General features: G+C 36.8%; 1 protein-coding gene across 1 annotated transcript in view; it reads left to right on the top strand.

Annotated features, from left to right (window-relative positions):
- The window catches only part of SYT1 (synaptotagmin 1), a 538,616-nt gene that overhangs the window by 396,306 nt on the left and 124,897 nt on the right, over window positions 1-17,413 (top strand). Inside the window, exons 7-9 of the mRNA XM_019952111.3 lie at window positions 2,925-3,047; window positions 6,804-6,971; window positions 10,647-10,814. Of these exons, the coding sequence (XP_019807670.2) occupies window positions 2,925-3,047; window positions 6,804-6,971; window positions 10,647-10,814 (459 nt within the window). The remainder of the gene's footprint in view (window positions 1-2,924; window positions 3,048-6,803; window positions 6,972-10,646; window positions 10,815-17,413) is intronic.

The raw sequence follows: 17,413 nt of genomic DNA, 5'->3' as shown, positions 1-17,413 counted from the left end.
CGTGTGGTGGGGAGACTACTGCTCTTGAGATATTATAATAGCTGCTGATTTAATAGGTCTTAATTTAATGTAATGGTACAGAAAATGTCTTGCTTAAGCTTGGCCTTTGGGACAAGAATAGACTTAATCACGTCACTGATAAAACAGCAGCACTGAGAAATTATCAAAAATTTAGCCCTATTCCATGCAGAATAATTGCAGAAATGGTCATGCACCTTTCATTAGGGCAAAAACCACTTAGAGAGAAGGTGATTTAATAGCTCAGCTCTTTCAAATGACACTGAGCTGAAACATATGTAAATTGTCAGTTCTGAAAGAGATTTTGAAAAAGTATTTTAATCCATGAAAATTTTTTTATGATGGAGTGGTGTGAAGATTTTTTCAGACAAAAATGTGCGTTAAATAGTTTGCTATTAAAAAAAATTAAAATTTTACAGGAGGCAAATTACCTACATTGCCATTTTCTCAACACATCTTTTCAGACAGTATTAAAGACTGACGCACAGCTGAGGTTCTGAAAGGGCAATGTGGGTTCACTGCCTCAAGTCCTCCCCTTAAATTCAGTAGTCTTTTCCTGTCACTTTACTATCATTTTTCTATTAGCAACACCCCAAGTTAAAAGATCAATATTAATTTTTAAATAATTATGTTGTTTTCCTGCCTGTGGCTATCAGTAAAGCAACATTTTACTATTCAAGGAAACATCCAAGTATAAACTTCCTAATTAAATGGTGTATGGCTCACCAGATTTGAAAAGGTTTCTGCACAGATGTAATAATGGCAATTTCCAATTTTCCAAAGTCATTGTAGGCTCCTGAAACTTTTCAGGAAGAACAAAATGGGAGGCATCTCCAACTACAGCTCAACTCTCTGCTTCAGCTCAACTCTCTGTTTATCATCTTCCCACCCTAATGAGTTCTAGTAAGATGATGCCAAGTCTGTTTTTTAGGATCAAATTAGAGTTAGATGGCTAGAGCCAAATTGCAGTCTTGTCTGTTCAGAGACTGAGGGTGTCATTTTGAGGCACCACTGCGGGTCTCTGTATGAATGGATAAGTGAACAGAAGAGATTTCTCTGAGCAGAAGGAAAAAACCATGTAGTCTGGGAGTTGTGGGAGGTTGGATGGTAGAGCTATAGTCTAATGACTCTGAAGCCTTTCTGAAGCCTGATTATACTTCTGTGCATTTGAGTTCTAGAAGATTTCTCAGGTTTAATTTGATCACTGACAGGAGTTAAAATTCTTTTGCTTTGGGCTTCCCTGGTGGCGCAGTGGTTGAGAGTCCGCCTGCCGATGCAGGGGACATGGGTTCGTGCCCCGGTCTGGGAAGATCCCACATGCCGCGGAGCAGCTGCGCCCGTGAGCCATGGCCGCTGAGCCTGTGCGTCCGGAGCCTGTGCTCCGCAATTGCAGAGGCCACAACAGTGAGAGGCCCGCATACCGCAAAAAAAAAAAAAAATTATTTTGCTTTGCTTTGTCAGAGATATAAAGCAGCCTACCACTCATATGTCTTATCTTCAATTTTGTGAGATTCTATGGTAACACACACACACAAAGAAAGGCAGTGAAAATACCATAACCAAAACCTAGGAGAGAATATTTGTGGTATATAACAACAAAAAGATTGAGACCACTAAAATACAGAGCCTCTACAAATCACTAAGAGGCAAACAACCCAATAAAAAATTAGCAAAGGATGTATTATATATACATATTATACAAAAGATTATTACACAGGTAGTCCCCAGAAGAAATAATACAAATAGTTCATATAAAGGTTTTTAAATTTTTCAACCTCAATAGTGTTCAGGAAAACGTAACATTTTATCATTTTTCATTTCGAATAACTATTTATAGATTTCTAATTTTTTTCTAATTCTTTAAAGCAATAAGAATGCACACCCCCTAGAAACAAAACTTCTAATATTTATAATCTTTATAACCTTTGATTTTTTTGAGCAAACTTTTTGCATTAATTGGGAAAATACATTATATATTTTTATTTTTAATAAAGAGGACCATTTGAATGAATTTTATGAAATTATGAGCTTTCTAGTGTTTCAATTTATATTACACTTAAGTTTTAGGTTATCAGGAACATTCAATTGGTTTAAACTCAATTTTGAGAATTCTGTGCCATGATTTTTGCTTGTTACCACAAAATTAATTTTTATGCTAATTTCAGCTTGACAGAATTGCAAACATAACTCCTTTTACCTTTTGCTATCAAACAGACCCGTAAGTCAATTTAATTCAGCCTAGCTTTCTGTGGAGCTGTTATGAAAGTAAAACAGTAAACTTAAACTGGAACTGGGGTAGATTTTTCTCCAAACATGCATTTGCTGGTGGCATGTTTTTTTTTTCCTCTTCTCCCATAACCATTACAAACGTATACGCAAAACTCAGGAAATTACAATTTTCTAAGAATCACTTACTCAACTATCTTTTTCATAGGAAACAAGGCAAGAAAAGGCCACCCATTTCATATAAATTACTCCACTGCATGTAACAAGGATGTTTTACATGATGCTTAAGATCTCTTTTAAATTACATGAATGTGAAAACTGGCCTGGTTAATAGCATGTTTATCATACCTCCAAAAGAAGCGATTTTATCAGAGCCAAATATAACACAAAGTTGACGTTTTCTTTGCAACAACTTTACATTTTTTGCTTGCAATATTCTGAGGGGCTATTTCCATTGCTTCCATGTTGCTTGCTGATTGGGGGGGAAAAATTCCGTGCACACATGGAATTTTAAAAAAATATGGAAGCAGCAGATGTGAATGTGTGTCAGACAAATGGAGATTTACAGCATCTCAGTGCTTGCTTCTAACAGCTTGGAAGTATAACCACAGGCCCAGTGTCATTTGAGTTCTGATGAAAATTCATTTGAATTCACATATAATCCATTTCCCTACTCATAGGCCCTGAAGGATGATGATGCTGAAACTGGATTGACTGATGGGGAAGAAAAAGAAGAACCCAAAGAAGAGGAGAAATTGGGAAAACTTCAATATTCACTGGATTATGATTTCCAGAATAACCAGGTCTGAGGGGGAAAATGTCTTGTAATTCCATTACGTTTTCTGAAATTACCAACTAGAAATTGAAACAAGATACTTCTTAAAACATTTGGTTTGCTACGAGGGGAAAATGCAATTATCAAAGCTATTGATGAAATCATTTCTAAGTACAGGCGGTCCCCTACTTGCTAATTTAACTTCTGGTAATTAGAATCCACAGTGTTCAGCCGATTACATCTACTTATGGCACTTACAGCAGGCAGGCAGAATACAAATTAACTTGAAGCCATCAGTCTGATTCTGAGAGCTCCCAGTCACAGATCTCTCAGGCTGAGCTACAACAATCTTCCTTGGAATTCATGGATTTAGCTCCAAACAGGGCAAGGGACCTTTGAGTTAGACCACCAATTAAGCCAAAGTCTTCAAACAAAAATTAACCATTTGATGAGGAATCAAAGATTAAAAAATTGACTTTCCATGAATTTCAATGGCAAGAATGCCTTATGTAACATGATACTGGCTAAACCTCCTAGCACAAATGAGTTAACGGCTCTAGAAAAGTAGAAAGACCATCAACTTGATTTCTAATGCCTTTGCATGCTGCCCTGCTTCCGGAAAAGTGACAAGGAACTAAAGGTTGCATCAAAACAGTCCCTCCTGCTTTAAAAGCCGTGAAGTGCCCCCTAGATGAATGATAATACTAGCTGGCTTTTATTAACTGCCTGCTATAATGGTAGCTCCAAGATAAATGTTAAAAAAAAAAACAAACCTCTACCTAAAAAGACCTTCCAGGGGCTTCCCTGGTGGCGCAGTGGTTGAGAGTCCGCCTGCCGATGCAGGGGACACGGGTTCGTGCCCTGGTCTGGGAAGATCCCACATGCCGCGGAGCGGCTGGGCCCGTGAGCCATGGCCGCTGGGCCTGCGTGTCCGGAACCTGTGCGCCGCAGCAGGAGAGGCCACAACAGTGAGAGGCCCGCGTAACGCAAAAAAAAAAAAAAAAAAAAAAAGACCTTCTAGGACCCATGACTTTGATGAAGATGTCTCTTTACCTTCTGAACTGTTCAAGAAATTTAAAAGCTTAGATAAGAATTAGCTGAGTTAGAGATCAGGCTCTTAAAAATCTATAAGACACAGTTCTCTTCCGACTAGGAGAGGTTTAAATCGATTTCTCCAGTTTGATCAGTTCACTGACCTTTCGGGGTGGGGAAGAACTTGATAGATGTAAATAGAGTTACTACCTAATGCAGCATGTGTTAATTATGTCTAGTTTGATGAGGAATAAACAATAAATAAATCAAACACCAATACTCAGCTTTGGTGACTTATGTCCAAAGTCAGTAATACTGTGAGCTCTAAACAATGGCAGAAATTCTGGACTTTATTTAGGAATTGACTGTTCAAATAATGTCTTCACTTTTTGAAGTGTCCAGAGGGTTCCTCAAAAAGAACATATTGATACGTACCACCATATAATAAATAATTGTATTTAGTTAGCTTCATTATAGCCCTGGCTCATTATTTTATAATACATTCCAGAAAACTGCATGTTGGTTATAGATACAAGCTAATAGGTATGGAATTATACAGAATTATAGGTATACCATTTCTAGTTAATTAAATAGGGCATTTGAGGTCATTTTTATCGCTTCTACCAAAATTTGATTAGGGATTGGTTGAGAGCAAAACTGCCTATTATTTATGTATTCTAGAGAAGGTCAAGGTCAACTTACATTATCTTAACACAAAACATCTTTTCCAGAAGTATAACCTGCCTTTATATATGTAGTCAACAATTTTCTACTAATTTATTCTACTTTCATATCTTCCAGTAGAAATCTAGTGGATCTCATCTTGGTTAGTCATAATTTTGAAACTTCCACGTTGGCTTTGAGTACTCTAAGTAACATTTTATAAGGTAGTATTTTTAAGAATACAGCACTGAATTTTTTTTACTCAAATATAATTCGAATGCATTTACTCTTCCTTTTCTAGCAAACCCAATTTAGAAGGTATTTCATTCAGACGATCTAGGGTATTCTACCTGATAAATTATTTTAATAGTATGCATTTATTCTTCCAAATGGTCTCCGCTAATCTGATTTATAAAATGATTCCTATGAGTCATGGAAGATAAAGTCTGAGGAATTTCGTAGATAAGGCTGTAATCAAATATACACACCTGCTTACCAAAACTAAAAGACAATCCTAAAAGTCCTCTAAGAATCCTTCATGGTGGAGAGAAATGTGATACTTATCTCTCAAGCAGAAGTCAGAGGGGGGTTGGGAGAAGTAATTCCACCTCTATCAACAAGATACCCCCAAATCTTTAAAGTACAGATGATCAAGTTTGAAAGAGTTTAGGCTATATCACTAGTGCTTTCCCTGCCCCAAAGAAAAAGTATTACAAAAAGTGAGGAGAGAATATAATCTTGCTTATTCACATTGCTATCCAAAGGCAAATTCCAAATACCAACTTGGCAAACCTAGAGATGAACTGTTTGCTTTACTAATCATGTCTTTATAAGCTGATGTCTATTTTAACCATTCTTTGACCATCGGTCTACGTTTTGTATACCTACAATCCAGCATTCTTATTGCTACTGTTGTATGATGAAGTCACAAAGATCTTGAAGCATTAAGATGGAAACAACAATCTTTAAGGGTATTGGTCTAGGTTAAAACTTGAGCCAACTAGCCAAAGTGCACATGGTGGGTCCATTTTGTAGAAAGTGGATGTGACTTTTTCAAGGAGGTGACTTGCTTTTCCACTCTATTGGTGGAAAAGATACAGACTCAACATTTCAGACCCTGATGTGAACAGCTATGATGTGACTGCATTTTCTGAAGGGTATATACATTGAATAACAATAAGGGAGTCTACTTTTGTTTCCCATATGGATCTAAACCAGTCTGTTGACACATCATGTCTGATGGCAGGGCATCAGAAGAGTCTGCTCACACCTTCTGTTTCCTTTGCAAAAACATTATCAGTGCCAGCCAATACCGCATTCATAATAAGAGATAGGAATGTATCACTGAGAAAACCAGATGTGAAGAAATGCAGAGATTTCTGCTGTATTTGAAAAATATCAGAAACTTAGTCACTTAGCATTAAAAACCATAACTGTAATCTCCCCTTCCTTTATATGAAGCTAAAATTATATTTCTTTGACCCCATGTCCTATATTTAACACAGAATTTAATATACAATAATCATTTTACTCTAAGTTAAAACAAGAAGGAGCCAGTACCCAAGTAAAGGTCAAATATGATAGAAACTTGAAAATCTTATTTTTATCTCAAAAAGCTACCAAATTCTAAGAAAATTTCTATTTAGCTGCTCTGGGGCTTTGGTTCAAAATAAGAATTTCCTACTTTATAATTACAAGCTTGTGATTGTTTAACAATTTCTTTCCACTTACAAATCATGCCCTGGAAAGAAAAATAATGCACAAGGGCTTTTAGCAACTGGAAAGTTATTTGATTGCAACCCTTTTGCAAACATGAATTCCATATTTAACTGTAATCAGCAACCTTTTAAAAGCCTCTTTTGTGTTTAAAACCAGGCTTCCTAGAGCCTGCATCTGTCATAATTGGGTTTCTGAAGTCTATGCAGCTCACTTCATTTGCCTTCTGTGCTCAGATTCAGAAGAGAATAAAAGTTTATTAAAAGCAAAGAACAAAAGGGAAAAATCACAATATGCAGCAGTGTGAACACATCAATCTTTTCCAACATGTCCACCAATGCCAGTGTTTGCTGTATCCTGCCTCTCATTTCAGCTGCTGGTAGGAATCATTCAGGCTGCCGAGCTGCCCGCCTTAGACATGGGGGGCACATCTGATCCCTATGTGAAGGTGTTTCTGCTGCCAGATAAAAAGAAGAAATTTGAGACAAAAGTCCACCGAAAGACCCTTAATCCTGTCTTCAACGAGCAATTTACTTTCAAGGTAATTTTTTTTTTGTACTTACTAATGAACTTGTCCTCTGTTGTTCTAGATAACAGACTGATCTCATCCTGACACATATAGAGACCACTTGACCACTTGTTCAGAGACTCACAAATGATTCTATTCAGAATATTTAAGATTCTTATCTTCAATGTAATGAGGACTCTCTATTGCATTAAAATTTGGTCCCAGTAGGATTCAGCTCAGCTATTTCAGAAAAGAATATGGACTGGGATAGAACTAGGATGTCATTCGTATCTAAAAAGTGAGTTCAGCTTCAAGTGTGTCTGTGGACCTGAACGTTTCCCCCCTCTCTAAAATAAAGCCAAAAGAACTGTAAACTTTTTCCAGGTTTCCAAGTTCCTGAAAATAAATCACGACCACAGAATAAAGTAAGCTGTGCAACACTATTTAAATGGTACAATGAGGTATTACTCTCGTTGCAAAATTTTTTGTGTACAGGGGAAATTTAAGTATTCTAAAACATTCTGCTTAACCCACCAATAAAAAGAATATGAACCTATTGTTTTTTTCCATCTCTAGCATTTTCCTCTTACTCTTGGCTCTTCCCTGGTGTTCTTCATCTTGTTGAGACACCTCAATTAGCAAGCAGTAACAAAGAGGAATTCTGGCCACATAATAACTCAGCAGGAAAAGGTGCTTGGCAGGTCTCAGGCATCTCTGCATATACGAGTAGTCTCTGTAGTTCTCATCTTGAAGTCATGCATAAAAACAGTCTTTTGGTAGATATGTTTAACACGTGAAATTTTTTGAAATGCATTACTTAAAACAATACATGTCTGTGAATATGCCAAGGAGCAGATTCAGAATCACCTGTCTACCAGTCAGCCTTAGCGATAGCACGCACCTGACATTAGCAAACATCCTGGTATGAAGTAAAATGGATGAAACTGAGGGCGTGAGTCATTCCCATGAACCTTGTTTCCAATTTTGTAAAAGAGCGGTATCTTTCTATTCACTCTAAAATTAGAATTTTTAAGACAAAAAAAAAAAATCCCTCATCTACTGTCAGCAACTCTGTTTAAAATCTATACTTTTCTAAACCCAGATAGTTAATGTAGAGTAGCAGTAAAAACCAGCTTATGAAGAACTAATCATTAGGGTCAATATACCACAGGACATACAGTGAAAACGAAACAAAAAAATATTGCAAAAGGTAATTACAATCCTTCTGTTTGACTATGTATTGATCTTAATTTAGGTCAGTAGTTTCTAACCACAATTTAGTCAGCACATTCTTAAATTATTTGAAATACTGTGGGGCTTTGTTTTTGTTTTGAGTTATCTATACGTTATTTCTTTTAAAAAAGTGTATTGCTAATAATTTTTAGTAATGTCTATAACCTCAAGAATTATAATCATTGAGATTTTGAAATTGCCTATAAAATTTAATAGGTTCCATTTTACTTCAGGAGTGTTGATCACATCAGAAATCAATCCAAAGTACAATATATTTTGATAGATTTGAGAAATATACCACCGTTTCTAGGAACTAGTTAATTTTTCCCTGTAGGCCTTGTAGATTATGCATCTTAAATGCCAATAGGCTGTATGATACAAGAATGGAAGCAAAACAGTTTAAAGAGGATTGGCTTTAAAATTGAGTTCAAATCCACTGAACATGAACTTGACATGCCCCACATGAAATGCTCCTTCTTTTCTCCACAACAAACTACCATTTGAAAGAGCTACTCATCATTCAAACAGTAAATATTTATTAAGTGCCTACTGTGTACCAGCACTGTGCTAAATGCTTTACATGTATTCGTTTGGCCTCAACCAGCCCCTGTGAAATAGACACTGTTATCATCACTTTTTGATGGATGAAAAAGCCGAGGTTTATTTACTTGTCCCAGCGCCGTCAGTGGGAAAAAGGGGGAACCCAGGCCCAGACCTGCCTGACCTCAAGCTCAAGTTTTTGACTAATGCCCTTTCAGTACAATCACCAAAAAATCTAGAGAGATTTCAGAAATCAGATGAAATTTTCAAGAGTTCATCCCTACTCTAAAATTCCTTATTTCTTCCTTTCAAAACTGGCTCTTTGGAAGGGTTTATTTTTTCACTCTAAAGTAGAAAATGTGCTGTGCCTAGTTTTTAATCATAGTATTTTAATCTGATTCCAAATAGATGACAAATGATATAAAATAAAAACTCTTTGGAAAAACCAAAATTTCTTGTATATATGCAGTCAAATATTCTTCCTTCTCCTTTCCTTCTTAATATACAGGGTTAATTGAGAAATGTTTGCTGGAGCATAACACAACTATTTACACTGATAAAATAATAGCAAGTGTCTGAAAGTTGATCAAACCTTCAATACAAGTCTGAACAATTTCTTAATTAGGCATTTCTTCCCGGTTACTGAAGTGTAGCTTACTTGGATTGCCCTGCTTTCTCTGAATATTAAAAATGTCACTAATAAATATCCCAACCCATAGCATCTGTCCCAGTTATATTTGAACAGCTGGAGAATTCATCAGTTCTTGGCCTTTTGCCACTGCTCATCCTAAAGAGTGTCGTACCTAAGAATGAACTTCAAGATCTGGATTATAATGCATCTCTGATATTCAAAACAGCAATTTTCTAGTCAGCTCTTGTCAATCAGTAACTTATTTTAAGGAATAGGTGAGGCACCTTGTGAATTTCATTCAAGTCCTTGCAGACTCCTAGCATGCCTGTTCACATATCACTGCTCCATTAAACTATGACATCCAAATGGCCTGAAAGAGCGGGAACTCTCCTCAATACTCTGTAATGGCCTATATGGGAAAAGAATCTAAAAACAGAGTGGGGGGCTTCCCTGGTGGTGCAGTGGTTAAGAATCCACCTGCCAATGCAGGGGACATGGGTTCGAGTCCTGGTCCGGGAAGATCCCACATGCAGCGGAGCAACTAAGCCCGTGTGCCACAACTACTGAGCCCGTGTGCCACAACTACTGAAGCCCATGCGCCTAGAGCCCGTGCTCCACAACAAGAGAAGCCACCGCAATGAGAAGCCCACACACCGCAACGAAGAGCAGCCCCTGCTCACAGCTAAAAGAAAGCCCGTGCACAGCAACGAGGACCCAACGCAGCCAAAAATAAAATAAATTTATTTTAAAAAAAGAGTGGACATATGTGTGTGTATAACTTATTCACTTTGCTGTACACCTGAAACTAACACAACTTTGTAAATCAACTATACTCCAATAAAATTCCTTTTAAAAATGAAAGAGTTAGTAGAACTTTTGAAACAACTTATCTACCCGGTTAAGTTGCACCCTGACAGTATAACTTATCATAAAAATGACAACAAAATATTCTACAAGAAAAACTTATTTATATAGTCAAGTGCAATTGGCTTGGTTTATTCGTATATTAACCTTGAAGTGTTTCTAGCCTGACTAATAGTATGAGCTATTATTAATAATACTAACAGCTTCTAGAACTTTGGGATAAAGTGATAAATCACTATGGTAAGTCCTCATTTTCTCCCAAGTAATTTAAGCCCCAAGCAGTTAGTTAAATGATTCAATTTAAGGAAAAAAACCCCAAAGCACAAGTATCTCCCTGTTCTGTTTATCCAACATAAATATTAAAATTAAAGACTATAAACAGGTAACATGTTTTAAGCATTTTTTGTGACCAGATGTTTTGTCCTCATCTTTTTATTTAGGTGCCGTATTCGGAATTGGGTGGCAAAACTCTGGTGATGGCTGTCTATGATTTTGATCGTTTCTCCAAGCATGACATCATTGGGGAATTTAAAGTCCCCATGAACACAGTGGATTTCGGTCACGTAACTGAGGAGTGGCGTGATCTGCAAAGTGCAGAGAAGGAAGAGGTAAGAAAAACATTAGCATTTCTAATGTGACAAGCCGTACTCGCCAGTTGCTACTCTCATACTAACCTATTGAGAGCTGCCGGGGTGACGTGAGTGATGTGGCCCTACAGCTTCTGACAGTGAGCAAAATAGGGTCAGGGGATTGCATAACCTCGTAAAAAAGTATACTGATCTTCTGGGTCTTATTTGAAAGAAAACAAAGGTTTGTGCAGGTCTACAGATAATTCCCTGGGGTTGAGGGGACAGACAGACAAACACACCACTTCTAAAAGCTTAGAAATTACACACACACACACACACACACACACAATCTGCTTCTTTAAAAGGACAGTGAAAAGTCATCTTTTCCTTTGTATTTTTCCACAAAGACTTTGTTTTCTACATAGATTATATAGCTATTAAATAGAAATGAAATGGCACTTTTTCCTTGATTATTTCTGCATATTATAGACAGTTCATTGTTTCTCCTAAAGATATCAGAGCACAATGGGTAAAACGTCAAATAAAATTCACAAAGGCAGATATTAAATCCACTTTTTAAGTGACTCACATTTTTACAGTATTCTTCACATTGTTTTGCCCCAGTTTTAATAGGTTAGCCCAGGATTTTTCTGTGATTTAAAGAAGGGAATTTCAGTAGCCTTAGTGCATTTAAACTGCATAATAATCAATTCTATTTGATTATGCTATGCCAGCCTGACACTAGTGCTTTTCTGAGCCAGTGTCTCAACAGGCCAAAACCAGAAAAGCAAACAATTCTTAGCTTCTCTGAATTCCTAAAGCAACTCCTTTTCCAGCCATTTTTTTGTTCCTAACATGGGTTTATAATTACCCAAGGGATTGCCAACAGCCTTTGTCATTTAGGATCACTAGACGCCTTGGATTCTGTAAGGTGTGGTCACTTTGGGGCCACCAGGGAAATCAGAAAGTAACCCAAGCCTTCAGAGAAACTCAGCCAAGAACATCACCTGGGAATCCTTTCAACCTAAGGTTTTCTGTAACCATTATTACTATTGAGGTTTTAGAACAGGTTTATTTATTACTATACTGAAATTGAATTTTATTAGTGCTCTAAAATTATTACTTCGTTGTCAAAAAAAAAAAAACGAGTCAAAATTATTTGAGTTAAGCTCTGCTTTTTCTTTGGAAGGAAAACGTTTAGTCAAAATTAGATTCTTGGATATTGAAATAGATTTACTGCCCCTGTGGATAGAACCACCCAAGGATAATATGGAGTTTTTAAGTTTTACAACTTATTTAAGTAGTTCTTCCCTATGAGTAGACCAATATCTATATTAAAATGCAACATCTGTGTGAAAAACATTTAATCCTTTAATCATAATGTTGCTAGTCATTTAACAAAGTATGACCTGTTTCACTGAATTTTTATATTTTATTGACATATTTGACTTTGTAAGTTCCTTGTGGCTGGGGGATAGGGGTGGGACCATAACAAGTATTATTAACTGATAGATTTTTGTTAATTGATTATTGGTTGGCTTCTTGGTCGAGTATCCAGATAGGACCCACTTGTCCTTCACAAGCCCACCTGTCCAGAGGGCATGGCTCATGTCCTTCCCCCCACAACTAGTCACTATCAAGTGGTATGGGATTCCAAGACTACACCCCTGGGCTTCTGAAAAGTTGGTAAATATTTTTGTCTGTGTTAGGAAATGTAATCCATCAAGCCATTTTCTTCTTTAAAAAATTCTTTGAATACAGGCAGAGTTTGATACTTGACACTGAGCTGACAGGTATGACGCTAGAATCTACGAGTTTAGGTAGACTGCCCAAAAAGAATCACGTTTTTATTCTCACCCCCTGAATTGCCCGTTTTCTCTCTTTCATAACTTTCTTCCTCCTCATCTTCTCTCCCTATGAAAGATTTTTTTTGTGATCCAACTTACTCAAAATGATTCACCAGGGCTTCCCTGGTGGCGCAGTGGTTGAGAGTCCGCCTGCCGATGCAGGGGACGCAGGTTCGTGCCCTAGTCGGGGAAGATCCCACCTGCCGCGGAGCGGCTGGGCCCGTGAGCCATGGCCGCTGAGCCTGCGCGTCCGGAGCCTGTGCAAACGTTTATTATGTACTGCTATATTCCTAGAACTGTGCCAGGTGTTTAAAAAAAAAAAAAGAAACGTGAAAAGGGTGGACACTGTTCTTGCTTTCATGGAGTTTAGTGCTGCCTCACTTTCCTCCCTCACTCCAGTTTTTGCCTTGCTTATTGCCAGCTAGACTGATTTCTAGTAAAAGTCTTGCCTTTAAGATCAAACACTCCTGGGTTTCAATCCCTACGGATCCATTTACTAGCTCAGAGATCTTAGACAAGTCACTTATGCTCTCTAAACTTCAGTATTTTTTTTTTAATCTAGTAAGTGGTCTAACATTATCTTATTTTACAGATTAAATAGGATAAAGTACCTAGCATGGAGTCTGCTATTTGACATATTCAACAAGCAAGAGATCTCCCATTCTTTCTTCTTGACCAATCTTTTTTGTGTCCTTTCTTTCTTGTGCTTTCATCTCCCTATTTGTTCTACTCTTTTTCCTCTATGTGTATTGCTCTACTCTTTTCCTCACCACCACTGTACTTACTGAATGGCTCTGGAGATTTTTAACGGGAAATAATTCTATAACTATACTTTTAAACCCTGGAGCCTTTCCTCTTTGGTATCTACTTGGGAATAATTTTTGGTTTTCAGTTGAGTGACTATTTCCTTTTATCATGATATAGGAAACCTTATAAAACAGATGTCTAGCTTACAAAGTATCTCTGGATAACTAGATTCAGGTATAAACTTTCTCCTAATAAATAAGATTCCAATTACATGTTATGTCTAAAGAATTACTTCTCACTGATAACGTGCTGTCTTTTCATCTACTGTTCACTAACTAGAGAAAATTCTAGTTGTTTGAATAAACTGAAGTCTTAGATTGACTTTAGTTCTCACGGTTTCAAACAAAATTCTTTTTCCATTTTATATGAGCAATTTTGTTTAAGATTTTTGTTTTGCTTTCCTCTAAAGTGTTAAATCTTCTTTTTAATGTCATAATGAGTGAAAGATACCAAAGACAGCGAGAAAAAGGAATTCAAGAAACAGCTTTGGAATCTAGAAACTGAACCGCTAGTCATTAATAGTCTGTTCAAGGAGAGACTTGGATTTAAACGGGTTAAATACAGCCCACTAGGATCCAACCCCAGGGTTTTGATAGCATGGGGTAGGCTTTGTTGTTTAAAGTTATAAAATATAAAAGTCATAAGATGATGAAGCAATTACGTAAGTTAAAGGATTATGTGTTATCTTAGTAAGCAATTAAATACGCGAGCAATTGGGGAGAAACTGGAAAGGAGCCTTATCTAAAAGTTACTAAGCACATGTTTGAAACACAGGGGGTGTTGAAGAGAGAAATTAGGCCAGAAGAGCTTCAACAAGCACACAACTCCCATTGTTAGATTCTAGCCCGTGGAGAAAACCTCTGTGCTGAAGTTTCCATCCTGACTTTATGACGTTTTTATGACTAACACAATCCAAGTCCCCTCCCTTACTAGTAGTTCAGGTTCGCTAGCCATTTTTTTTTTGTTTAATGTTGCATGACTGATGACCCACTCTCCTTCCACCTGCTAACAGGTGAAGATGGAATCTGACCTTGCAAGACAGCTAAACCTTTCTCTTCCTTTTGTCTCTTTAAAACAGAAGTCCTTTGAGTTTCAAGAGATGGTTACGCATAAAACCATTGTCTTAATTTTCCCCCTTTTCAGGTTAAGGCCTCAAACATCATCTTTATAATCAGTATATACAGTTCTTCCACTGGTAAAAGGCTTCTAACATGTATAGCCTCAGGCTACCTGGTGAATTTTTAAGATTTTCTTCATTTTAATCATTCAAGAATATTTATGTCATCCATAAGTCAAACCTGAAGCCAACCTCCAGATATTTGGAGTAATCCATTCTTTTAATATTTTTACTTAATTACTTCAAATATTATGATCAATAGCTATGACTCCATTTTCTTTTTTAATGAATTTTATTTATGATCATTGCAGCAACTGTATCAGTCCTGTACCCCAGCATCAAGTACATCTTCAAAGCATTTAGACCCTTTTTATTTTAGCATTTGTTCCTAATTTTTCATCCCTATGCCTTCCACTACTACTTTTTAATCCCTAAAAACAGCATAAAATACCACCAGAATGCAACTGGATCCCTTTTTTTTTTAAGGAGTCTGTCTCATAACTTGACCAGTACTATTTTGTCTCCATTAGAAAATGTCCATCACCTCTGCTTTGTGTAGAATTCGTTAAAGAGTGATTTTTAAATGAGATTCTGTAATCTAGTACAAATGGAAAAAAAACTGATTGCTGAATTAAAACAAGTTGGGACATAATTTAATTAGGACCCAAGCAGAAGGGAAGAGAAACTACTTTAGTGCCTTAATAGAAAATCAGTTTTGCAAGAAAACTTCACATTTTTAAGTCTAATTAGAAAAACATTTAATTCACAGAAAAGCATTTGGAGAATACATATTCAATCAAAAATCCAAAGTTTTTTTAAGCTTATGATAAGTGACTTGATATTCCTTTGGAATGCGTTCAAGTCATTATTCCTTATGGCAACTCTTTTGTCCAAGGATCATGAAAGAACTGATGCTGTTTCTAAGTATACTTAGCAGTCAGATGGTAGCTCACGCCCTCCAAGAATCTCCGCACAACAAATTAGTGCCCTGAATGAAATCCTCATAAAAGGTTAAGTGCAGGAACTTTAATATGGAAGCCAGTAAGAATCTACCTTGTCACTCACAAACTATCACATTAGAGAAATGCAACAGACACTCATTTTGACCCCCAGCATTCCAGGAAGGTATACTTATTTTTACTTCTTCATCGTCTGTCTTCCCCACTGGACTATAGGCAGCGTATCTATTGTTTCCAACTGTGAAACCAAGTTTAATCACAGAGGCAAGCACACAGTAGGTGTAAAAAAATATTTTCGAATTAATGAATGGGGCAGAGTTGCTTATTATACATGAGAGATGCTTCAAAACTTCCATTTTAAAGTCCATGTTATGGTAATTGTGTTCTTATTTTACAAATGAAGTCTAAAGTATTCTGAAAAACCATCAATAAAGTATCTTAGCACCAAACAATGAAAGTGATTTAGTACCCTTTTGTCTTTTCAGTCTTTTTATATCAAATGGAGGCAGATAGATGCTTAGCAAAGGCATTCTAATTGTTTTTGTTGATGGTCATGAAAATGATGAGTTTCTCTCACTAATTTTTTGGGGGGAGGTGAGGGGTAAAGGCTTATTCAGGATCTCTTTCCTCTGTATAAACCTTTTTATCCTGTTTCCATGATGCATGGAGAGCTTGTGGCTCAGCTTAATTTAACTTCTATTTAAAGTTAAGATTTAGTTAAAGCTCTGATTTGAGTCTCTGCTGGCAACATGGAAATTTACCCAGAGGGAAATGGGAAAGAATCAATTCCAAGGAGAAGTCCAAGAATATGAACAAAATCTAAGTTTATTGTATCTAGAATATTTGTTGCTAGTCAGATTTATAATAAAATAGATATAAAACAATTCAATAATATTATATGAAGACCATGATATATTTTAGTGTACTTAGTATCTATGTGTCCATTTTGTGGTACGTGCAACATAATAGTTTCCCTTTAAACTAAGTAGAGTTGCATTTGATTTCTTGATATGTCTTTGGCCATAGCTGTGGTTTACTTGCATCTGAGTTTGGTCAGAATTTCAATCACCAATTATAACTGTATTGCTATGCATAATAAGTATTGTCGGCTTCATGATGTGGTTTCTAAAAACATCATAGGAAAGAATAACTGGAAATATCCTTCTAGTGTGTAGGACTGTAATTTGATTGCCTTTCTAGTTAAAAAGCCTTTTCAGGCACAAATGGATGAAAACAAATTCTCACTTCACTGAGATTCTAAATGAAAATTTGGTATCATTTGTCTGCTAAAATAAAAGCGTGGGAACTGTGAGCTTCAGTTTTATTGGGGACTTAACTGAGGACTATAGCCCCAGAGACAGCCTCTCAGATAGCTCCAAGGAACTCTCAGGAGGACATAAGGGGGGAGGTTAGTATATACGTGATCTTGGCAAAGAGGTTTGGCAAGCAAAAGCACATCTCTGTAGAAGGTTGCTACTAGCCACGAGGAAAAGATATCTCAGTTAACGATTTTAGTGCTTTAAAGTATGGGAAGATGCAAGAATTTGGGTTCATAAGATTTTCTCCTGAAAATATCTAACTATCTGAAAGCCTTGTTCTGCCAGTTTTCCCAGAGCACAGAGGGCCTCATTCCTGATCTCCACCCTGAGCTCCTTTCAGGGTATGTTAAAGGTCAGCAACTCCAGTAGCTAATGACTCAATCCTTGTAGAACCAGACAGCAAGCGACATTCTTCAGTTGGCCCTTTTTTTTTTTTTTTTACTGTGAATTCCCTAGAAAAAATAAATTTAGACTCTAAAGAATTAAGTGGAGGGAGAGACCCTGGACATTTTCAAAATGCCCTTTGACGACCTCCCATGGTTCCCCCATTATCATAACTTAACCTACTGCATTACCCTCCCCTTCACAG

Source organism: Tursiops truncatus, chromosome 11 (assembly GCF_011762595.2).
Source record: "Tursiops truncatus isolate mTurTru1 chromosome 11, mTurTru1.mat.Y, whole genome shotgun sequence".
NCBI classification, from domain to species: Eukaryota; Metazoa; Chordata; class Mammalia; order Artiodactyla; family Delphinidae; genus Tursiops; species Tursiops truncatus.
Note: the sequence above shows the minus strand (reverse complement) of the source record. Positions and strands in the feature narration are given on the sequence as shown.